The 25,231-nt window shown below is 42.6% G+C and overlaps 1 protein-coding gene across 1 annotated transcript in view; it reads left to right on the top strand.

Moving 5' to 3' along the window:
- efhd1 (EF-hand domain family, member D1) overlaps positions 1-25,231 on the top strand; it is a 64,172-nt gene that overhangs the window by 35,577 nt on the left and 3,364 nt on the right. Inside the window, exon 2 of the mRNA XM_038693770.1 lies at positions 24,215-24,362. Within this exon, the coding sequence (XP_038549698.1) occupies positions 24,215-24,362 (148 nt within the window). The remainder of the gene's footprint in view (positions 1-24,214; positions 24,363-25,231) is intronic.

Below are 25,231 nucleotides of genomic sequence, written 5' to 3' on the forward strand. Positions count from 1 at the left end.
CAGAAAGTTAGGAAGGTATTTCAAATGTACAACTGCAGTACTTAATTCTAAGTAAAGTAATTTCCCTGACATTACAGTGTTACGCATGTAACAGGTTTTATACTTCCTGTGAGTATAATCCAATCAGTCTTATTTTCATACTGTATATCCGTTGTGTAATTTGATAAATTGTGTTGTATGTGGTGCTCGCATCGGGTACTACTGAGACTTCATTGCCCTCTTCAGAGAAGACTCTGACATGCGTCTTTGTAAAGAGAGAAACGGACAGAAAAAGTCTCTAACTCTGCCTGTCAGCTCGCTCTGCTCCGTTAAAACTGAATTTACCATACAGAATTGAATACGAGTGCACTCCAGATTTAGCTGCAGCCTGCTGACCGTGTGCTTCTCTCTATACCGCAGTTCTGTGTCCATGCATGCAGCAAACTGAAAGCACTGTCTGTCGGAGCGTCTACATGAAAAGAGAAGGAAGACATTGCTGGTAGTATTGTCTTCAGAGTTGTTAAACACCTCAGTGCACTGAAGGAAGCCATCTGACTGTGTGAGGGGCAAGATCGTTGATGTCTGCAGGCAGAGTAAGAGCTCTCCTGTCTGACTGGTCCACCAATAGCAGAGAAGATGACCCCTTGAGTTATCAAGCACGTAAAGTTTGGTTCAGATGTGAGCATGTACACGTAAGTTACAACAACTTCCTGTGTCATGGCGAAGACTTGATCTCTGACGCCACGCCACGGACACACCCATTGACTCGCAAAACTCGCAAATAGCACAACTTTTCATCTTCAATGCCTTTAGAAGGCACAGCACAAATTTGAAGTCGGTCGGACTAAATCCCTAGGAGGAGTTCGTTAAAGTACGAAGTGTGTAAATCATCCAAAATTTGACGTAAAATTCAAAATGGCCGACTTCCTGTTGATTTTAGGGCATCGCTCCAAGACGCTTTTTTGTGCGTCTGGACAAGATACACGTACCACAGAAAATTCGTGCACGTAGGTGAAACGTGCGGCGGGGGCTGCTTCGTTAAAAGTCACTTCCTGTTGCCAGCAGGTGGCGCTATGACTGTGGGTGAATGTCAGCATGTACATGTGTTCAGGGCGGGACTCTCATCCTACATGTACAGTTTGGTCCAGATGTGAGCATGTACACTGAAGTTACGACAACTTCCGTGTCATGGCGAAGAGTTGATCTCTGACGCCACGCCACGGACACGCCCATTGACGAAAACTTGCAAATAGCACAACTTTTCATCTTCAATGCCTTTAGAAGGCACAGCACAAATTTGAGGTCGGTCGGACTAAATCCCTAGGAGGAGTTCGTTAAAGTACGAAGTGTGTAAATCATCCAAAATTTGACGTAAAATTCAAAATGGCCGACTTCCTGTTGGGTTTAGGCTATGGCTCCAAGAGACTTTTTTGTGCGTCTGGACAAGATACACGTACCACAGAAAATTCGTGCACGTAGGTGAAACGTGCGGCGGGGGCTGCTTCGTTAAAAGTCACTTCCTGTTGCCAGCAGGTGGCGCTATGACTGTGGGTGAATATCAGCATGTACATGTGTTCAGGGCGGGACTCTCATCCTACATGTACAGTTTGGTCCAGATGTGAGCATGTACACTGAAGCTACGACAACTTCCGTGTCATGGCGAAGACTTGATCTTTGACGCCACGCCACGGACACGCCCATTGACGAAAACTTGCAAATAGCACAACTTTTCATCTTCAATGCCTTTAGAAGGCACAGCAGAAATTTGAGGTCGGTCGGACTAAATCCCTAGGAGGAGTTCGTTAAAGTACGAAGTGTGTAAATCATCCAAAATTTGACGTAAAATTCAAAATGGCCGACTTCCTGTTGATTTTAGGCATCGCTCCAAGAGGCTTTTTTGTGCGTCTGGACAAGATACACGTACCACAGAAAATTCGTGCACGTAGGTGAAACGTGCGGCGGGGGCTGCTTCGTTAAAGTCACTTCCTGTTGCCAGCAGGTGGCGCTATGACTGTGGGTGAATGTCGGCATGTACATGTGTTCAGGGCGGGACTCTCATCCTACATGTACAGTTTGGTCCAGATGTGAGCATGTACACTGAAGTTACAACAACTTCCTGTTTCATAGCGAATCATCGACGCCACGGACACGCCCATTGACGAAAACTCGCAAATAGCACAACTTTTCATCGTCAATGCCTTTAGAAGGCACAGCAGAAATTTGACGTCGATCCGACTAAATCCCTAGGAGGAGTTCGTTAAAGTACGAAGTGTGTAAATCATCCAAAAATGGCCATAAAATTCAAAATGGCCGACTTCCTGTTGACTTTAGGCTATGGGTTCTTGAGGCTTTTTTGTGCGTCTTGACATGATACATGTCCCCAGAAAATTTCGTAGATGTAGGTTGAACGTGAACGAGGGGCTAATTTTTTCCAATTTTCTAGGTGGCGCTAGCGAGTCATTTTGCAACGCCCATGTGCGAAACTTGTAGAATACGAAATTTTTCACCGGTTCTGACATGTTTGCAAATTTTGGTGAGTTTTCGAGTATGTTTAGGCCATGTCATTTGGGCCTACTTTGCAGAAAAAAAAAAAAAAAAAAAAATAAATAAATAAATAATCCGAGCAAATTCAATAGGGACCTCGCACGGTCGTGCTCGGGCCCTAATTAAAGCTGCAAGCAGCGTTGGGCGGGCCCTCGCACTTGTAAGCGCGTCCGCGCGTGAGCCGGCCGAGTTGCACATTCTGGAGTTCTGCCGGTGCGGCTGTGAATTTCCTACGCGTTTCCGACGCCGCATGAATGTGCTATATGTCACTTCCTGTGTCCCCTATGTGGAGCTACATAGCACTTGCCGCTATGAATATAAATCGGTATTGACGTGTAGATGTCTGCGGGGTGGGAGAGTTATCAAGTACGTAAAGTTTGTTTCAGATGTGAACATGTACACTGAACAATAATGTACCCAAACAATAAAATAAATTCCTTTTATATTTCCCTGCCTTGTTGTTTATGTGTACATACAGAGGAAGAATGAGAGAACAGCACACATTTCATCGTTACTGTGTGTTAGAGCATGGGAGAACAGTGGATACTTTTAATACAGCCCACACCCCTAATACTGTGTAACTATAACAAGTAGAGAACAGAAGAAAAAGATGTTCTTTCTTTACAACTGTCTGCATAGCTTATTCATATTGTGTAATGAATGGAAATAAATAGGCCTACTAGGCTCCTCTCTACTTTGACATTTAAGATTAGCTTGTTTGATCCACCTTCATACACATGTGACATTACTGTACAACTTGAGAAAGGTGAGTTGTTTTCTGCTCCAGCCTGCCTAAAAGAAAAGCGTTTTGGGGATTAAATGGACTTTATTAGCTGCTGCAGTGCAGGATGAACTCAGAATAGACCCATTTCTCACCTTATTATTCTAAATCATGCAACGAAGAAGAAGAAATGCATAAGAAATCCTGGGACAAAATCTGTCCACAAATACTGTACAGCATGTAGTCTGATGATCAAGACTTGTGTTATAGCTGACTTGGGCAGTGAAATGTTTTTTTAATTCATGTGGTCATAGTTGTCCACAACTCAAATCAGAATATAAGAAGAAATGTTTTATACCACCTCAAGAAGGCTTCCTATCAGAAAGGTAGGAAGGTATTTCAAATGTACAACTGCAGTACTTAAATCTAAGTAAAGTAATTTCCCTGACATTTTTGTGTTACTTTACTTTTAATAGACCCATGTAAGAGGTTTTATACTTCCTGTGAGTATAATCCAATCAATCTTATTTTCATACTGTATATCCGTTGTGTAATTTGATAAATTGTGTTGTATGTCGTGCTCGCATCTCAGAGAAGACTGACTGCAACATGCGTCTTTGTAAAGAGAGAAACGGACAGAAAAAGTCTCTAACTCTGCCTGTCAGCTCGCTCTGCTCCGTTAAAACTGAATTTACCATACAGAATTGAATACGAGTGCACTCCAGATTTAGCTGCAGCCAGCTGACCATGTGCTTCTCCCTATACCGCAGTTCTGTGTCCATGCATGCAGGAAACTGAAAGCACTGTCTGTCGGTGCTTCTACGTGAAAAGAGAAGGAAGACATTGCTGGTAGTATTGTCTTCAGAGTTGTTAAACACCTCAGCGCACTGAAGGAAGCCATCTGACTGTGTGAGGGGCAAGATCGTTGATGTCTGCAGGCAGAGTAGGAGCTCTCCTGTCTGACTGGTTTGGTTCAGATGTGAGCATGTACACTGAAGTTACAACAACTTCCTGTGTCATGGCGAAGACTTGATCTCTGACGCCACGCCACGGACACACCCATTGACGAAAACTCGCAAATAGCACAACTTTTCATCTTCAAAGCCTTTAGAAGGCACAGCACAAATTTGAAGTCGGTCGGACTAAATCCATAGGAGGAGTTCGTTAAAGTACGAAGTGTGTAAATCATCCAAAATTTGACGTAAAATTCAAAATGGCCTACTTCCTGTTGATTTTAGGGCATCGCTCCAAGAGGCTTTTTTGTGCGTCTGGACAAGATACACGTACCACAGAAAATTCGTGCACGTAGGTGAAACGTGCGGCGGGGGCTGCTTCGTTAAAAGTCACTTCCTGTTGCCAGCAGGTGGCGCTATGACTGTGGGTGAATGTCAGCATGTACATGTGTTCAGGGCGGGACTCTCATCCTACATGTACAGTTTGGTGCAGATGTGAGCATGTACACTGAAGTTACGACAACTTCCGTGTCATGGCGAAGAGTTGATCTTTGACGCCACGCCACGGACACGCCCATTGACGAAAACTTGCAAATAGCACAACTTTTCATCTTCAATGCCTTTAGAAGGCACAGCAGAAATTTGACGTCGATCCGACTAAATCCCTAGGAGGAGTTCGTTAAAGTACGAAGTGTGTAAATCATCCAAAAATGGCCGTAAAATTCAAAATGGCCGACTTCCTGTTGACTTTAGGCTATGGGTTCTTGAGGCTTTTTTGTGCGTCTTGATATGATACATGTCCCCAGAAAATTTCGTACATGTAGGTTGAACGTGAACGAGGGGCTAATTTTTTCCAATTTTCTAGGTGGCGCTAGCGAGTCATTTTGCAACGCCCATGTGCGAAACTTGTAGAATACGAAATTTTTCACCGGTTCTGACATGTTTGCAAATTTTGGTGAGTTTTCGAGAATGTTTAGGCCATGTCAGTTGAGCCTACTTTGCAGAAAAAAAAAAAAAAAAAAAGAATCCGAGCAAATTCAATAGGGACCTCATACGGTCGTGCTCGGGCCCTAAAAATATAAAAATAAGTCATTGCCTTTTCACGTTCCTTTATTAGGGCCCGAGCACGACCGTGCGAGGTCCCTATTGGATTTGCTAATATATATATATATATATATATATATATATATATATATATATATATATATATATATATATATATATATATATATATATCTATAATTAGGGCCCGAGCACGACCGTGTGAGGTCCCTATTGAATTTGCTCGGATTATATATATATATATATATATTTTTTTTTTTTAATTTATTTATGTGTGTGTTTTAATATTTTGTCTGTTTTATTCTTCCTTTGTATTTATTTACCTTATTTATTTTCACCCATGGTATTTATTTCTGCCTGTCTTTTTTAAATTTTTCTATGCATTTCTGCCTCATTATGCAAATGAGGAGGGGCTGTGTCTCAAGGGGTCATCTTCTCTGCTATTGGTGGACCAGTCAGACAGGAGAGCTCCTACTCTGCCTGCAGACATCAACGATCTTGCCCTTCACACAGTCAGATGGCTTCCTTCAGTGCGCTGAGGTGTTTAACAACTCTGAAGACAATACTACCAGCAATGTCTTCCTTCTCTTTTCACGTAGACGCTCCAACAGACAGTGCTTTCAGTTTGCTGCATGCATGGACACAGAACTGCGGTATAGGGAGAAGCACACGGTCAGCTGGCTGCAGCTAAATCTAGAGTGCACTCGTATTCAATTCTGTATGGTAAATTCAGTTTTAACGGAGCAGAGCGAGCTGACAGGGAGAGTGAGAGACTTTTTCTGTCCGTTTCTTTCTTTACAAAGACGCATGTTGCAGTCAGAGTCTTCTCTGAGAAGGGCAATGAAGTCTCAGTAGTACCCGATGCGAGCACCACATACAACACAATTTATCAAATTACACAACGGATATACAGTATGAAAATAAGATTGATTGGATTATACTCACAGGAAGTATAAAACCTGTTACATGCGTAACACAAAAATGTCAGGGAAATTACTTTACTTAGATTTAAGTACTGCAGTTGTACATTTGAAATACCTTCCTACCTTTCTGATAGGAAGCCTTCTTGAGGTGGTATAAAACATTTCTTCTTATATTCTGATTTGAGTTGTGGACAACTATGACCACATGAATTAAAAAAATTAAACATTTCACTGCCCAAGTCAGCTATAACACAAGTCTTGTTCATCAGACTACATGCTGTACAGTATTTGTGGACAGGATTTATTATGCATTTCTTCTTCTTCGTTGCATGATTTAGAATAATAAGGTGAGAAATGGGTCTGTTCTGAGTTCATCCTGCACTGCAGCAGCTAATAAAGTCCATTTAATCCCAAAAACGCTTTTCTTTTAGGCAGGCTGGAGCAGAAAACAACTCACCTTTCTCAAGTTGTACAGTAATGTCACATGTGTATGAAGGTGGATCAAACAAGCTAATCTTAAATGTCAAAGTAGAGAGGAGCCTAGTAGGCCTATTTATTTTCATTCATTACACAATATGAATAAGCTATGCAGACAGTTGTAAAGAAAGAACATCTTTTTCTTCTGTTCTGTACTTGTTATAGTTACACAGTATTAGGGGTGTGGGCTGTATTAAAAGTATCCACTGTTCTCCCATGCTCTAACACACAGTAACGATGAAATGTGTGCTGTTCTCACATTCTTCCTCTGTATGTACACATAAACAACAAGGCAGGGAAATATAAAAGGAATTTATTTTATTGTTTGGGTACATTATTGTTCAGTGTACATGCTCACATCTGAAACAAACTTTACGTGCTTGATAACTGTCCCACCCCGCAGACATCTACACACCAATACCGATTTATATTCATAGCGGCAAGTGCTATGTAACTCCACATAGGGGACACAGGAAGTGACATATAACACCTTCATGCGGCGTCATAACCGCGTAGCAAATTCACAGCCGCACCGGCAGAGCTCCAGAATATGCAACTCGGCCGGCTCACACGCGGACGCGCTTACAAGTGCGAGGGCCCTCCCAACGCTGCTTGCAGCTTTAATTATTTATTTATTTTTGCAAATTTGCGTTACTTGTAACAAGTTACTCCCCACCCTGTCTTCAGGTAGGTTGTAATAACAGCAGCACAGAAGAAAAGTCTGTAATATGGAGGCACTTAGCTGTCTTCAGCAAACTCGTATTTTTTCTCCCTTAACTTTTCAGCATCTCCTTTGCGTTGTGTCGGATGTTTTCTGTAGGCCTTACTTACACTATTTCTGTCCGCGTTTCAACAGTTTAATTATGTATGATGTGGAGTGATTGATTGACTAGACACTCATAGTAAACCTTCTCGCCTAGCCAACTCCGAAATAAAAGAGAAAAGTAGGTTTTGAAATATGAGGGGGATAATGGCTGCTACGCATATATGTTACAATTTCATCTGCCCGTTATATTTTACCGTTCGTTACGGGCACCGTTAAATTACGCCTATGTTGTAGTTAACTGTGTTACCACTCAATGTCACTGTGAGACTAGCTGTAGATTAAGGTTTCATAGTTATCACCTAATCATAATTATTTGTCCTTGTATAGGTACCTTTTTGTTGGTTTGTTGCTATTTTTAGCCGTTAGCCTCTTCAGTATTGCAAATGTTGAAAGAGAGAGAGACAAACAGATGACAAAACCGTAATAAACTCTGTTAAGAATAGTGCTGTTCAATGATTGGCCCTGGGATGCGTAAACGTAATTTTCTGCGACACTGTTTTGATTAGTATAGACTTTACGCCAGAGTAGCTAAGATGAACCTTACGTCTCGGTGGTGCAACCAAACATCGACACAACTTAAGTCTCAAACTAACTAGTTTCAACGTATTGTTTAGTGTGGACTTTGCACCCTAACTTAAGGTAGAACTTACGCATTGCTGGTGCAACAGGCTGCTCTCCCATAGTTTCTGACCCTAATGTTCCATATGGTGTCATTGCTGTGCTAGTTTTATCCTTTATAAATAAACATTAGCCTATATAAAGTCATCAGTGTTTCCCACAGGATTTTGTAAGACTGTGGTGGGTGGACCTCGACCCCGTAGTGGGAAAATTTTGTAAATTTCAATGTATTAATCTGTCTACGTCTAAAAAGTCTACGTATTTATTTAATGCTTTTACAGCAACCCTAAATAAAAGAATAATATATAGTAATATAAATAGTAATTTCCCTAACATTTCATTGTCTTTTTAACATTTAATGGACACATTTAACATGTTTTATACTACCTGTGAATACAATCCAATTAATCTTATTTACAAACAGTTAGGGCTGTACATAACGATTATTTTTCAAGTCAGTTAATCCAACGTTTATTTTTTCGATTAGTATTCCACGTATTCGTGGACTGCAGCTGCAGTGATGCTATTTCCAATTCACAGAGCTCACGGAGCAGCACGTTGTTGAGTGTCTGTCTAAAATACTCCCAAACCTTAGCCAGGGAAGGTGAGGTCTTGTAGCTGGAGCTTGTCTGGGGGAATCCCAGAAACATTGGCTGCAGCGACGCTTCGACGCACGTAATGCGAGTAGACGTATTTACATAATCGATTATGTCGACAAAACCCCCCAGCCCTACATACTGTGTATATACAGTGGGTACGGAAAGTATTCAGACCCCTTTAAATTTTTCACTCTTTGTTTCATTGCAGCCATTTTCCAAAAATCAAAAAAGTTAATTTTATTTCTCAGTAATGTACACTCAGCACCCCATCTTGACAGAAAAAAAACAGAAATGTAGAAATTTTTGCAAATTTATTAAAAAAGAAAAACTGAAATATCACATGGTCATAAGTATTCAGACCCTTTGCTCAGTATTTAGTAGAAGCACCCTTTTGATCTAATACAGCCATGAGTCGTTTTGGGAAAGATGCAACAAGTTTTTCACATCTGGATTTGGGTATCCTCTGCCATTCCTCCTTGCAGATCCTCTCCAGTTCTGTCAGGTTGGATGGTAAACGTTGGTGGACAGCCATTTTCAGGTCTCTCCAGAGATGCTCAATTGGGTTTAAGTCCCCCCTCGTCCCCGACCGGGAGCCCGTTTCTCGGTTTCTCCCACTCGAGGGGTCCGGAGAGGCTTGCACGATCTGGCTCTGAGGAGCTAGATGTGCTTAGCATGGAGAATAACAACGAGTTGTGTAGATCATGGAACAAAACCTTCTCTGCACGGCTGTCCACATCCCCCCGGCTGGACTACGGCAACGTAACGGAGATCAGACAGCATGGCTACGGAGCGATGCCATGGGTGGAGGAGGCACTGGCTAGCTACCTCTCTCCCAACCTCGCCTCATCCCTCCGGACGCCGGTGCTCCCCACCAAGCCGTGTCAAATGACGTCCGATTTGGTGGGCAAGGCCTACATGGCAGCGGGTCGAGCTGGTGCTAGCCTGCACACGATGGCTGTCTTGCAGGCATACCAGGCCGATCTCCTTCGGGACTGTGACGTAGGGGGAGGTCCCTCTGAGGAGGACCTGACTGAGCTCCGTAGAGCGACGGACTTCTCTCCGTGTGACCAAGGAAGCGGCCTGTTCCATCGGCCGATCCATGGCGGCTTTGGTGGCTACGGAGCGCCATCTGTGGCTCAACCTCTTGGGCATCCAGGGGAGGGAGAGGGCTTTTCTCCTGGATGCGCCCCTCTTGCTTACTAGCACGCCAAAACTCAGGGGGAGGTGTTTGAGCGATATCTCCCTCCCTCCCTCTCCCTCCTGTAACCCTTGTTCCCCGAGAAGGGGAACGAGACACTGTGTCGGTCCGCCACACCTCACCCCGCCTGGAGTGCCTTGCTTCATAGAAAGGGCTAATGTGTCCTGTGTGCCGGCGTGCTTATATACCCCTCCAGTTACGCCGTCACACACTACCGTTCTAGTAACACCAATAGGATTGGAGTAGTCATTCATAGTTCAGCCCTGCCACGCCCAGAGGCGTTCGCATGGCATTAAATTTCATTCTAGGTTGAAGGATTAACACGTTAATAATGTACCGTTTCAATATTGCAACGTATGCAACATTAAGAAGTGCGTTTATTTAGAAAGTTTAACTGGATGTTGCATATTTAAGTTGGGAGTGACACTGACTCCCCCTTGTGGAAGGACATTAGTACTCCCGTTTGTACGTGATGAGTTTGGATCAGTTTAAATGGCTAAATATGGCTCTTAATGTAAGATCCTTCTCAAGCAAAACTTTTATTATAAATGATCTTAGGTTTTCTAGTAATTTAGATTTTATGTTTTTATGAGTCCTGATCACGCCCTCGTGATCACAGTCTGCTTGTCGATTGTTTTAAGTTACCCTAGGGAGAGTGGTCATGGTGGTGGTGGTCTGGGAAGTGTCTATAGGACGCACCTAAAGTGTAATCAAGTTTTCTGCAATGATTAAAGTGTAATCAAGTTTTCTGCAATGATTTTTCTTTCTTTGAAGTGCTCATGTTTAAACTAAGTGGCCCTACTCCCCATCATATTTGCTGTTATTTACAGCCACCCCTAAACCTGCTGGCCCTTTCCTGATGGAATTTCCTGAATTTTTATCTAGTGTTGTCCTATTATAGAATAATTATTTTTGTGGTGATTTTAAGAGGCACATTGACTTCTAACGTCCTCACTACTGATCCCAAATTCTTTTAATTTTCAACAACATGATCAGGCCCCCTCCATGGCCACCCTGTAGACCTTGAGTCTGAACTTACCTTCTGTGGAAATTAAGGACATGTATGTATCTGACCACAAACTCATTACTTTCAACTGTGGTACAGACTGCTATTCTCCAATCAGCTCAGTGGCTTGAAATTCTGTACTCAGTTTAATTCATTTGCCAATGTGCTTCCTGATGTCCTTGACTAATGATCTGGTTATTTATTTTAATTGTGTATGTTCTTCAACCTGGTTGAAGGTTTAATGACACTATTTGAAGCTGTAAAGGGAACGTAGAAAAGCTGAGCTCAGATGGAAAAAATCAGGTGAAAAAGAAAGAGGGTTTAATCTGTTTTAATAGGATGGTGAAGGACGCCAGAATGTGCTACTTCTAATCTTATATCTACTACTCAGCATAACCCTAAATTTCTTTTCAATACTGTCGATGGTTTAGTAAATTCATCTTCTCCCTGTGTCTCTGCTGACAGAGATGCTGACTGTGAAAATTGTCTAGTACATTTTGCAGGAGAGGTGTAATTTATAAAGGTCTAATCTACCCCTGCCTTTATAGATGTGGACAAACCAGCTCGGGATCCCTGAAACTATTTCTTTTTGATTATGTTACAAGACCTCATTGATGCCCCCCTGGATATTGTCCCTGCTAGCCTAAGTTCTTATTAGACATGATGGACTGCATTGGTATTTATGTGCTAACACTGCTAACTGTAGCCTAGCTATGAAATTAGTTTTAATTTAATGTTAGAATATTATACTAATAGAGATAATTTATACTTTACAGATTCTGTGCAACCAAAATAAAGATTTTTGTTAACTAAATATAGCCACAAGCGGCGATTCACGGGTTCATACCTTTTTTCGCAATATCGCCATCAAAATAATTTCACACATACGGTTCAACATTGTTATAAAACATATCCTGCAAGTTTTGTAAGAACTGGACAAGCATTTTCTGTTCTATAGCTTGATTTGTATCATTCAACGTCCACTTATGATGCATTTAAAGCACCACCTAGTGGTTGATTTGACTGAAACTTTCAAGGCATATTTCCGGCACTCATGTGGACATATCCTGTGAGTTTTGTGATGATTGGACCAACGGTTGTGGATCTTTGTCTATTTATGTCCTGCACCACGCCAATTTACATGTTTATTGGTCAATATCTTCAAAACGAAAGGAGCTATCAACAAGCTTTATACAACTTTATATATGTTAAGTCCAATAATGATCCAGAGCAAATTTGGTGGCAATCGGAGCTATGGTGTAGGAGGAGATGTAAAAAATGTGTTTGCATTATGGCAAGCTGCCATAAAAATCCTGTTCTAATATGTTATGTATCTGTATGTGTTGGGCAGTAGTTCTTAAAATAAACTAGTTGACCTTTTCCTTAAAAAACAACTACAGCTTTTATTTGTAGGAGAGCACTGACTGCAAAGAACAAAACATTTACTGGGAACAAGCCCACTCAAGATTACAGACATCAGGGAGCATTAATATTTTTCCTTCATATTAGACTATATAATAATTTAATTGAAATATACACAATGTATATACTAGTATTATTAACCATACTATTTCATTAAAATGGTTCAAAAATATAGATGCCAGTAAAACTACAATACTCTCTTGCTACTATGTTTCTAACATGTCAACAAACAGTATGGCTCCACAAAACACAGAGAGAGAGAGAGAGAGAGAGAGAGAGAGAGAGAGAGAGAGAGAGAGAATTTATACTCCCGGCTCCGTACCTTTCATCCAGCGCAGCCAGCCGCCATATTGGCGTAATAATAAAAAAGCAGCATGAAAGCGGCTACATGACAACAACCGCAATCCATAGCCTGGTATCAACCGATCCAGCACAACAGTTTGTCCCATACACGGAGCAACAGCACACAGTCGGGCCCATAAACGATGCTTCACTCACCAAAGCAGGCTCACTTCAGCAGAAAGGCGCAGCGGCGGCTTTTCCTCAGGGCAAACTTCTGGAGGACTGAAGTTTTTCAGAGAGCCCGCAGACTCATTGCGACCCCGCCGTGCTGTTTAACATTTCCCACAGAGTTTAATAAACGTTAGAACCGACCGTCACTGAGCCGTCCTCCACCTGTTTGTTGGGCAGCAATGTTTAACCCTTTAAAGTAAGCTCAGTTTCACAGCATCGTCCAGATAACTCCCACTGGTGTCATGTTTTGCAATCCTCTCAGAAAGATGAAGATGAGGACAGGTACAGGATGGTCTCCCTCAAAGCCAGAGGTGCTTATCGGCTCACGTGCGGTGCTGTCAGTGGTAAAGTGTCCGTTTAACGTTAGCTTGCTGTTAGCGATGTTGCTAACCTGTTGCTATCTGCAGACTAGCACGGCTCTCACACAGTACAGTACACAAAACTGTGTAGCAGATTGACAAACTTATTATAAACCAGCCAGGCTACTGACTGTATGTATAATTATTAAATTACAGCTTTCTGTCTGCTGCAGCTTGTCGCTAAGTTACCTCCAGAGAACATGCCGGAAGCAGCAGGCTGACTCGTAGACTCCGCTCTGCCTGTTAGGCCCGCCCCTTAACCTATCACAAGTGTAGAAAGGTGACAGGCATCTACATAAACAAATCGGAGGCCTCTCTTAAAAGAAACATCACATTTCAGGGTCAGAGGTTACCCTCTTAAAGTGACAGAGCCTAATATGACAACACCTACATGCTGCTAAGACATTTTAACTCAAACACAGAAGTTACATAATATCAGAGCTTTATTTGACAGATATGTGTACACATAGGAGGAATTTGACTCTGGATTGTACATTGCTCACCGTGCACTTACTTATACAATAATACAATAATAAAATCAAACGCAGGCTACAGTTTAGAGGACACATATATGCACACTATAAACAACAACAATAAAGAAAGACTGAGACAATAGTGCAATGAGCAGAGTGCAAAGGATGCAGGAGTAAATTATTATTACCATTATTATGTACATGTTGGAGGTGGATGTGATATACAGGTACACATACATGAATACATGTACGCGATGGAGCATAGTGCAAAGGATGCTGGATTGAATAAGTATTATGTGCAGGTGTTATGTACTTGAGGTAGGTGGGTTTGGTGATAGAGAATGATGAATAAATAATAATTGGTAACCAGTAAACAGGTGGCTGATTAGAGACAGAGGGGGCAGAGTGGGGGGGGGCTCCTCCTGAAGGCCTCGATCATCTCCACAGTTTTGAGAGTGTTAAGCTCCAGATTGTTCTGACCGCACCAGAGAGCCAGCTGATCAACCTCCCGTCTGTAGGCCGACTCATCACCGTCCCGGATGAGGCCGATGACCGTTGTGTCGTCAGCGAACTTCAGGAGTTTGACAGAGGGGTCTCCTGAGGTGCAGTCATTGGTGTAGAGGGAGAAGAGCAGTGGGGAGAGCACACACCCCTGGGGGGCGCCAGTGCTGATAGTCTGGGTGCTGGATGTGATGTTCCCCAGCCTCACCTGCTGACTCCTGTCAGTCAGGAAGTTTGTGATCCACTGACAGGTGGAGGCTGGCACAGTGAGCTGGGTGAGTTTGGTTCTGAGGATTTCTGAGATGATGGTGTTGAACGCTGAGCTGAAGTCCACGAACAGAATCCTTTCATGTGTCCCTGGAGAGTCGAGGTGTTGCAGGATGTGATGCAAGTTGACTGCATCATTCACTGACCCGTTAGCCCTGTAGGCAAACTGCAGGGTCCAGCAAGGGGCCTGTAATGTCCTTCAGGTGGGCCAACACCAGTCTTTCAAAAGACTTCATGACTGCAGATGTCATGTCGACGGGCCTGTAGTCATTTAGTCCAGAGATGGAGGGTTTTTTGGGGACCGGGATGACTGTGGAGCGTTGACACGTCTCATGACCCAAAAAATAAAATTTAAACACACACACACGCTTACTGTTTTATTTATTTATTTTAATTTTTAATATTTCTTAATTTTTTTTAACACAAACACACATATGCTTTGATTACTTGTTTAATGAAATCTATGGGGTTGATTGTTGTTATGTTATATGTATGATGCTTTGGCAATATTGTTGTTACACATTCATGCCAATAAAGCTAATTTGAATTGAATTGAGAGCCGGGAGGACGCCGTGGGGGAAGTCCGAGGGGAGAGGGCAGGCGGGCGAGCCCAGCTGACTCTACAGAGGACGAGGGTGAGTGGACCTGGGGAAAGGCAGACAGACAGACAGGGTTAGACACAGGGAAAACTAGGGATGTAACGATATTGACGTTATCGCGCTATCGCAGTGGTAAACGTGTGTCTCGATATCGTCGTGGTTGGGTTACAATAATAAAAGGACAGGTGTCCGTCAAAAAGCAAGAGGAATAAACACAGTCCCGCGGAACAAATCATTGTTAACTACATAGACCATGATCCTTTGCGCTGCGTCATCACAACAACCGTTGTTAAGCCAATAGGATTGATTGCACGCTGCCCACACAAGCTCACAGCAAGCCAGCATGGCCGACAGCGATACTTGTAAGGATGAAAACAACAACCCCGAAGTTGAGATTGTGCCAGCCCCTGCAGCTTTTAAATCAGATGTCTGGAAACATTTTGGTTTCGCCGTGTCAAAAAACGCAAAAGGAGAGAAGGTGGTGGACAGACAATGGACTATGTGCAAGCACTGCCACAGTAAACTGCAATACAACACAGGAAACACAAGCAACATGCGAAGTCATCTGACGACCCATCATCCGGAAAAGTTTGCAGATTCTCTCAAAGAATGTCCTGTCAAAAAACCCTGAAGGAGGCATTTTCAACAACTATGCCACACAACAGCGCAAGGGCTCAAGAAATCACGAGGTACATCGTGGAATACATAGCGTGTGATTTACGTCCCTTTTCTGCAGTAGATGGCAAAGGATTTAAAAGGTTAGTGGCCAAGCTTGAGCCGAAGTATCAAATGCCGTCGCAGGCTCTTTTTAGTCTAACTGTGTTCCCTGCTCTTTACCGTGAGACAAAAGAACGTGTCATGTTGAACCTTAAACAGTCTGAGTGCATTGCTATTACCACTGATGGGTGGACTTCCAGAGCGACTCACAGTTACATCATTATTACGGCACATGTTTTGACGAGTGAATGGGAAATGCAGAGTTATGTTTTATAAACTAGACAGCTTAGCAAATCACACACTGGCGTAAACATAGCCGAAGTCCTTAAATCTGTAGTCAAAGTGTGGGGGCTGGACAAGATTGGAACAAGGATCGCTGTTGTCACTGACAACGCAAGCAACATGCGAGTAGCAGTAAAGGAAGCCGAACTGTCCCCTCACATACGGTGCTTTGCGCACACACTAAACCTGGCCTCCCAAGCAGGTTTAAAGGTCAACGCAGTGAGCCGCCTCCTCGGTAGAGTCAGACATGTAGCAAGTTTTTTTCACCGCAGTTCTACAGCCATAGCCGTGCTGACCACCAAACAAAAACTACTGAATCTCCCTGTACATAAACTCATTATTGATGTAGTGACAAGATGGAATAGCTCTCTGGACATGGTGGAGCGATACCTTGAACAACAACAAGCTGTTGCTGCAGTCCTACTGAGTGATGAACTGAGACACACAAGTCACGTGAAATTGACACTTTGGACACATCTGACATTGCAAATGCAGAGGATCTTGTGAAGATTCTTTTACCAATAAAAAAGGCCACAACTGTTCTCATGAGTCGCAACCAACAATATCTCTCATTTCACCACTAAAACAAATGATTCAAGACAGCATGGCCACAGATAATCACTACTCAAATGCAATTGCTCAGATGAAGGCAGCCATTTTGAAGGATCTTACTGACAGATACCAAGGAGAGGATGAAAAGTTCATGCAGGAGAGCAGTGCTTTGGATCCACGCTTTCGAACCTTGCAACATCTAGGCAGTGGAGAGAGAGAGGACGTCTTTGAAAGATTAAAGTTCAAAGCATCACAGATGCAACAACAGGTAAAAAATGTTAATGCTGTGCCATAGAGAAAATTGAGAGAAATACAATAAAATGTAACAAAATGCTAATATAATGTCTTTTTATCATTTATGAACCAGGACCAAGATGTGCTGCCCAGGAGCCCACATCCAGCAGATCTGGACGACAGCAGCACGAGCTTTGTGCCTCCTCTTAAGAAGTATGCCCTCGAGGACCTCCTTGGCTCTTCTTTTAGCAGTAATCAAGTCACAGGTGGAATTCAGGCAGAAATTGACTCTTACTGCAAAGAAGCATTAGTTTCTCTGTCTGCTTGCCCTCTTAAGTGGTGGAGAGACAATGCAGGGCGGTATCCTATTCTGTCTTCATTAGCAAAGACCTACCTGTGTATACCCGCTACCTCGGTGCCCAGTGAAAGGGTATTTTCAATAGCAGGGGATATGCCCAGAGGTCTCTTCTTCTCCCTTGCAATGTAGATCTTTTGATCTTTCTAAAGAAAAACTTGAACATTAGCTAAAGGATAGTTCAGTGTTTTTCAGAAGGCTTTTTGCCAGACTGTTTTTTTTTCCTTCTCCCTTGCAATGTAGATATTTTGATCTTTCTGATGAAAAACGTGAACATAAGCTAAATGATAGTTCAGTGTTTTTTTAAAAGGCTTTTTGACTGACTATTTTATTTAAGTTTAAGTTATGTTCCTAAATACCAGTTTTAAAAGGCTGCTTTTATTTGCCTTGCACATTTAAACCTGACTTAACTTGATATTTGTTTGCACTTAAAGGGAATTCCCTATTGTTTACAATTTTTCTAGTTGCTTCTTAACTTGAACATTGCACAGAAGAATCAGTAATGCAACAAAATATTACTACTTGAATATTGATGTTCCTGACTACAACTTGCACTTTAAAAGCACTATGTGATCAGCGTTTTGTGTTGTCATGATCCATAAATACAACAATAAATTGCCTGTTGACTGGCAAAAGCAGAATAAATGTCTGTATTTTTTCGCTATTATCATCACAAACACTATAGTGAGCTATTTAACAATACCGTGAGCTTTTCCACAATATTGCAATAAATATCGTACCGTGAGGTCAATATCAAAATTGTATCATACCGTGAGATTTTGATATTGTTACATCCCTAGGGAAAACTAGGAACAGGGAAACAGAGATGATGCAGTTCACTCAAGAGCTTGAGTGAGGAAGTGGCACCAGGTTAGGAGCAACAACGATCAAGCAGAGATTGCATGGAGAACCGGGGTTGAAGTACTGACAGAGATGAGGTTGATTGCTGGCAGGTGTGGCAGGCAGGTGGTGGCTGACGAGGTGCAGGTGCGGACTGTCAGCTGGGCTCAGGAGCAAAGAGAGAGGGAGAGCACATGCAGGGGGAGAGGAGGAGACACAGACAGGCAGTCTGTTTAGTTTAATGCTCAAAATGTTGTGGGGGAGGACCCCCAGACACATATTTCAGCATCAAATATTTACTCTAAATAGTGCTAAAAATCTTCTTGTCTTGCTCTCGTGCATTGACACGTCTCATGACCCAAATGTATCATCACGCCCCTGATCTGAGCCCTTATGTCCCCACCACATTTGAACACAAAGTGACGCCCTTGACTGACCCGCTCCGCTCTGCACTAGCTCCTCTCTGATAGGCCTACTTATTGTCTCCACCGATTAGTGAACACTTTTACAAGGCATTGTATGCATGTTACATTCTCATTAGGGGCTGAGCACCCCTAAAGGTCTGATCCTAGAATCACCCCTGCTACTGCATATAGCTAAATAGCTAAAGCAATTGAATGACAGCTGTGTGTATTAAACTATCTTCAGAAATGTCTACACGACAAATATATTGGGTGCTTCTCAACTCTCTTATTTGTCCTTTCCTCCTTCCTGAGGAGCTATGAGCGAGGATACACCAGTGCATCCTTCACGGAAGTCTTTTACTGACCGACACACCCCTTTATTGGGTAGGCGTTAATTTGATTGGATGCTGCAGCTGATTGGACTGATCTGATACATTGGGACAGATAACGTTAAACTCAAGTGTTTCACTGCAAAGTCTTATATTTGATTTGTTTTATGATTCACAGTCTTGTTAAAATCTGAGTTCATTGTAGGTCTGAACAATTTATTAGAAAGATTTTTCTTTCTTTTATTTCTCCCATTAACTTTTATTATGGAGACACTTAAAGTCAGAGAGAGTCGAAGTCTGTCAGCAAGAAACGTGTTTTACATCATTTATATTCATTTCTATACAGTCACATGAGAGGCTGATCATTCCTGTAACCATAAACATAGTAAAAGCGTAGCCTAAGGAGTCGGACAATAAACTGCACAAAAGTCTCTAATGAAGCAGGCAAAGGAAAATAAAGCCTGCACATCCAGCCATCTCACCTACTGCATCTGATGAAATCAGCCTGCGGCTCCGGAGGTAATCAGCTGATAAAAGTGTGAATGAAATTAATGACATGAAATGATCCTGTGCCTCTGAGCAGGACATACAGAAACCTATAATTATTCATGTGCAGGTGTTTGTTAAACAGGTAACAGAGAGTCATGCTGCTCTGCACTGAGAACTGTGAGACTTTATTAGTACCGACACAGTGCACATGTATGTAGACACAAACTCCATCAAAAGTCTCTACAGCTGTTCGAGCCGACTGACAGCTGATCCAGCTGTGATCAGCTGCTGCCGTCATCCGAAAACAGACGTCGCTTTACGTGATGCTTCAGAGGAAAGGAAGTCTCATGTCTCTAAAAACAAATTTCCTCGTTCCTCGTTCTGTGCCTGTGTGGGAGAGAGAGAGAAAGAGAGAGAACGCTCTGTTACTTTATTCTCAGTTATTTTTACCAAAACTTTGTTCGGGTTGGTGATGGAGCAGTGGATAAGACACCTGCCTTTGGTGTGAGAGAATCACCCTCTGTGACCCATCCACCAATGTGTCCCTGAGCAAGACACTTAACCCCTAGTTGCTCCAGAGGCGTGCGACCTCTGACATATATTCAATTAAATTTTATTCATATAGCGCCAAATCACAACAACAGTTATCTCACAGTGCTTTTCATAAAAGAGCAGGTCTAGACCGTACTCTATGATGTTATTTACAGAAGCCCAACAATTCCCACCAAGAGCAAGCACTAGGCGACAGAGGCAAGGAAAAACTTCCTTTTAAGAGGCAGAAACCTTGAGCAGAACCATGGCTCAGGGTGGGCGGCCATCTGCCTCGATCGGTTGGGGGTGAAGGAGAGAGAGAGAGAGAGAGAGAGAGAGCGCCTACACAGTATACACACAGAGGTACAGAGAGTAAAAGTGATGTTGCTATAGACTAAATGAAAAATGGTATAGCTATGTATAGTAGTGTTAATGATTATAACAATAACAACAATAGGACTAGTAACAATAGTTGTTGTAGCAGAGGGTGTCGAGCAGGAACACGGGGGCAGCAGGTGACCCACAGCCACAGCTCCAGACTCCACAGCTCCAGAGCCAAAAACACCTGCAGGAAGTGATAGGAGGAGAGAGGAGAGGGACGAGAAAGCACAAGACTACCAAAAAGGGGAGAAGTTGTGTTAGTAACATGCATTAATGGGATGAGGTTGCATACAGAGGGAGAGAAAGTAGAGGAGAGAGGAGCTCAGTGCATCATAGGAAATCCCCCGGCAGTCTAGGCCTATAGCAGCATAACTAAGGGATGGTTCAGGACTCACCTGAGCCAGCCCTAACTATAAGCTTTATCAAAGAGGAAAGTCTTAAGCCTACTCTTAAATGTGGAGATGGTGTCTGCCTCCTGAACCCAAACTGGAACCTGGTTCAACAGGAGAGGAGCTTGACAGCTGAACGCTCTGGCTCCTAGTCTACTTTTGGAGACTCTAGGAACCACAATTAACCCTGCATTCTGGGAGTGCAGTGCTCTGGTGGGGTAGTAAGGTACTAAGAGCTCTTTAAGATAAGATGGTGCCTGACCATTAAGAGCTTTGTAGGTAAGAAGAATGAAATAAATTCTATTCAGGATTTTACTGGAAGCCAAGAGAAGCTAAGACAGGAGAAATATGATCTCTTTTCCTGGTTCCTGTCAGAACACGTGCTGCAGCATTCTGGATCAGCTGAAGAGTCTTAATGGAATTTTTCGAGCAGCCTGATAATAAAGAATTGCAGTAATCCAGCCTAGAAGTAACAAATGCATGGACAGGATATTCCTGATTTCCCAATATTACGTAGGTGAAAAAAGGCGATCCTTGAAATTTGCTTAATGTGAGAGTTAAACGACATGTCCTGATCAAAGATAACTCCAAGATTCCTCACAGTGGTGCTGGAGGCCAGGGCGATGCCATCAAGGGAAACTATATCTTTAGATAATGCGTCACGGAGGTGCTTAGGCCCCAGAACAATAACTTCAGTTTTATCTGAGTTTAACATTAGAAAATTACAGGTCATCCAGGTTTTAACATCCTGTAGGCACATTTGAAGTTTAGCTAACTGATGAGTTTCATCTGGCTTGATTGATAGATATAATTGAGCATCATCTGAATAACAATGAAAGTTTATGGAATATTTCCTGATAATATTGCCTAAGGGAAGTATATATAAAGTGAAGAGGATTGGTCCGGGGACAGATCCTTGAGGAACTCCATGACTAACTTTGGCGTGCCTGGAGGACTCATCGTTAACATGTACAAACTGAAATCGATCTGATAAATAGGACTTAAACCAGCTTAGAGCGGTTCCTTTAATGCCAATGAAATGTTCCAGTCTCTGCAATAGGATCTGATTGTCAATGGTATCGAATGCAGCACTAAGATCTAATAAAACCAGTACAGAGACAAGTCCTTTGTCTGATGCAATAAGGAACGTCGTTAGTAATTTTCACCAGTGCTGTCTCTGTGCTATGATGAACTCTAAATCCTGACTGAAAATCCTCAAATAAACTATTGCTCTGTAGAAAGTCACACAGCTGTTTAGCAACTGTTTTCTCAAGGATCTTAGAGAGAAATGGAAGGTTAGATATAGGTCTATAGTTGGCTAAAACATCTGGATCAAGTTTGGGCTTTTTCAGAAGAGGTTTAATTACAGCTACATTAAAGTACTGTGGTACATAGCCTGTTGATAGAGATAGATTGATCATATCTAGTATAGAGGTGCTGACTAAGGGTAAAACTTCTTTAAGCAACCTAGTCGGGATGGGGTCTAAGAGGCAGGTTGATGGTTTAGATGAAGAAATTACTGAAGTTAGTTGGTAAAGATTGAGGGAAGCAAAACAGTCTAAACATATATCTGGTTCTACAGCTGTTTCTAAGGTTCCTGAGTTTAGAGATAAGTCGGTGCCAGTTAAGGGCAGGTCTTGGTGAATTTTGTTTCTAATTGTTAGAATTTTATCATTAAAGAAGCTCATGAAGTCGTAACTACTGAGAGCTATGGGAATACTTGGCTCAATAGAGCTGTGACTCTCTGTCAGCCTGGCTACAGTGCTGAAAAGACACCTGGGGTTGTTCCCATTTTCCTCTATTAATGACGAGTAGTATGCTGCTCTGGCATTACGGAGGGCCTTCCTATATAAGTTTTAAGACTATCTTGCCAAATTAAATGAGAATTTTCCAGTTTGGTGGAACGCCAATTCCTCTCAAGTTTCCGCGATATTTGCTTTAATATGTGAGTTTCAGTACTATACCATCTTTGTTTTATTATTTTCATTTTTAGAGGGGCTACAGAGTCGAGTGTCATTCGCAGCAAGGCTGCAGCACTATCAACAAGATGATCGATTTGGGAGGGACTGAAATTAGCATAGGAGTCCTCCGTTACTTTGTGACTCGCATCCTTAAATTTAGCTACAGCACTATCAGACAGTCTTGTATAGAAAGTTTTGCCCAATGGTGTGTAGTTCAGCAATACAAACTCAAAAGTTATCAAACAGTGGTCAGAGAGGGATTCTGTGGGAACACTATTAAATGTTCAATATAGCAGTATATAGCAGTTGTAAGTCGCTTTGGATAAAAGTGTCAGCTAAATTAATGAATATAATGTAATGTTATGGCTAGGCTAATAGTCCCAAGTGCAGACTTAGAGAGGGAGGAGTTAGATATCCATCCATCCATCCATCGTCAACCACTTATCTTGTGTACAGGGTCGCGGGGGGCTGGAGCCTATCCCAGCTTACATTGGGCAAAAGGCGGGGTACACCCTGGACAGGTCGCCAGTCCATTGCAGGGCCAGGAGTCAGATAAAAGAGGAATATTTATTGAAGGGTAGAGGGGATCGGATATTGAAGAACGAGGTAGAGTGGAAAACTATGCCTGCAGAACCGGGTTGGTTGCTGCTCGGCAGAGCAGGGGGGGAACTGTAGCTTAGAATCCAGAGTTTAAGAGGCTGAGCTGAGCAGGTCCAGAGCACAGTCCGGGAATAGTTTAGCTGGGCAGGGTCCAGGTAGAGCAGACGGGTTGAGCGCTATTTCCAGTAGCAGAACTAAAACATTATTATTTTTACGTTATTGCAAAATTAATTTTTTACTTTCATTATAGCCTACTAAATGTTCTTCTCCTACAGTCAGTCGAATATAATTATTTAAGTTTGTTCATTATGTTGTTGTTTGTTTGTTGTAGCTACAATTTACTTATTAATTTTAAATTTAGGCTATTTTGAGTGTTTTGATCTGTAATGAAAAGAAGCAATTGTAAAATTAATAAACGCTATAACTGCCACACTGCCGTTGTCATCACTCAGTTTAAAGTGCTCCCACACAGCTGAGGACTTCATTTTGTTTTCAAGATATTAATTAAAGCTTGCGGAAGTCGAAATGTGCGTTCACCTCAGTTTGTGCCTAATCGTCTAGTCTAATCGTGCTCACTCGTGGCGTTCTGTTTACTTGCATTCAATCACTCTGCATCTAAAATTAGCTTTGTGTTCTGCCTGAACACACCTTGAGTCTCGTTGACTTATTAGTTTTTAACTTTTATTTTATACTTTTTATTCAAGCAAGGTTTGTCGGAAGCATGGTTAATATTCTTCAAAAAGCTGGTCCAAGTGTCAATATATCTTCTTCCCAAGTGGATGCACTCTGGCTCTGATGACATGTACTGTTGCTCTTTTTCAGCTGGGCTGCTTGTTAATTGGCAGATTTTTGGATTGGGTCTCATTAAATAAATTGGTTAATGTACGTCACTTTCAGGTGGATTTTCCATGGGACTGGCACCAAAACCCAGGTATCATATAGAAACCAGTCTCAAAAATGTTCAAACAATACCTAGCCCTAGCTGTAAGAGACTATGCCAGTGGAGTTTTGTCACCATGGCAGGACACAGAAACATAATTACGTGCTGTGTTGGCTGTCCTAATCCCAGCCCAGGTGGACCTTATGTTGTGTGGGTTTTGTGATTTGTAGGTATGACACTGGTAAAGACGGCTTCATCGACCTGATGGAGCTGAAGCTGATGATGGAGAAGCTGGGAGCACCACAGACCCACCTGGGCCTCAAGAACATGATCAAAGAGGTGGATGAAGACTTTGATGGCAAACTGAGCTTCAGAGAGGTGAGAGTGATTTGATTAGGGATTTGTGTTATTGTTAATGTACTGTTATGGCTTTTAGTGATGCTGCACAAAGTTGGAACCACCTTTTGCCTGATTTCGCGGCATTTTTCCTTTGCAAATGGCGCAAGATCAGTCGTTGTTCTAAGCTCACAGTAAACTCTACCGGAGGTAGATTGTGTTCAACTTGATGGCACTGTTTTTATACCCCGCCCCTGCAGTCGTCCGCAGCTCACGTTAGACTATCAAGTCAGCGAAAGTCAGCTGCAGTCATCTCGAACGCAGGGAAATCCCACTGTGACTGAGGTCTCATTTAGGTGTCCTGTATTACAAGTGCAAAAAAAAGAATACACTTAAACTAGAGGAAAACCATCATCATAGGTTCTGGAAAAGTTCAATATAATTCTTTAGTAGGGAATGAATGGAACTGGGCTGGAATTTGAACTGGAGGTGCAGGTGAGGAGGTGGGTGGGGAAGACCAAGCAACTGCAGAGCAGATGAGTGGATGTGGGAACAGGTGTGTTGATGGGGAGGACAGTCAGGTGATGGGGAAAGTCAGAGGGCAGTTTCACTGTGTTGGTGGGGTCCAGGGGGGCCGGAAACCAGTCAGTATCTGGTGACGCTGTGTGCCATCTGCCCTGTACAGTGAAAACAGGGATTCATCCGTGAAGAGAACGCCTCACTCAAGTCAGTTATGACAATGAACGGCAGTCAGGTCGAGACCCCATGAGGACAATGAGCATGCAGATGAGCTTCCCTGAGACGGTTCCTGACAGTTTGTGCAGAAATTCTTTGGTTATGCAAAGCGATTGTTGCAGCAGTTGGAGGTGAAGATGAGAGATGAACATTAAATTCACAGGCAACAACTTTGG

The sequence above is a fragment of the Micropterus salmoides genome, unplaced genomic scaffold, assembly GCF_014851395.1.
Source record: "Micropterus salmoides isolate LMB-PRFRI ecotype aquatic unplaced genomic scaffold, ASM1485139v1 Ms_hic_scaffold_3, whole genome shotgun sequence".
In the NCBI taxonomy this organism is placed as follows: domain Eukaryota; kingdom Metazoa; phylum Chordata; class Actinopteri; order Centrarchiformes; family Centrarchidae; genus Micropterus; species Micropterus salmoides.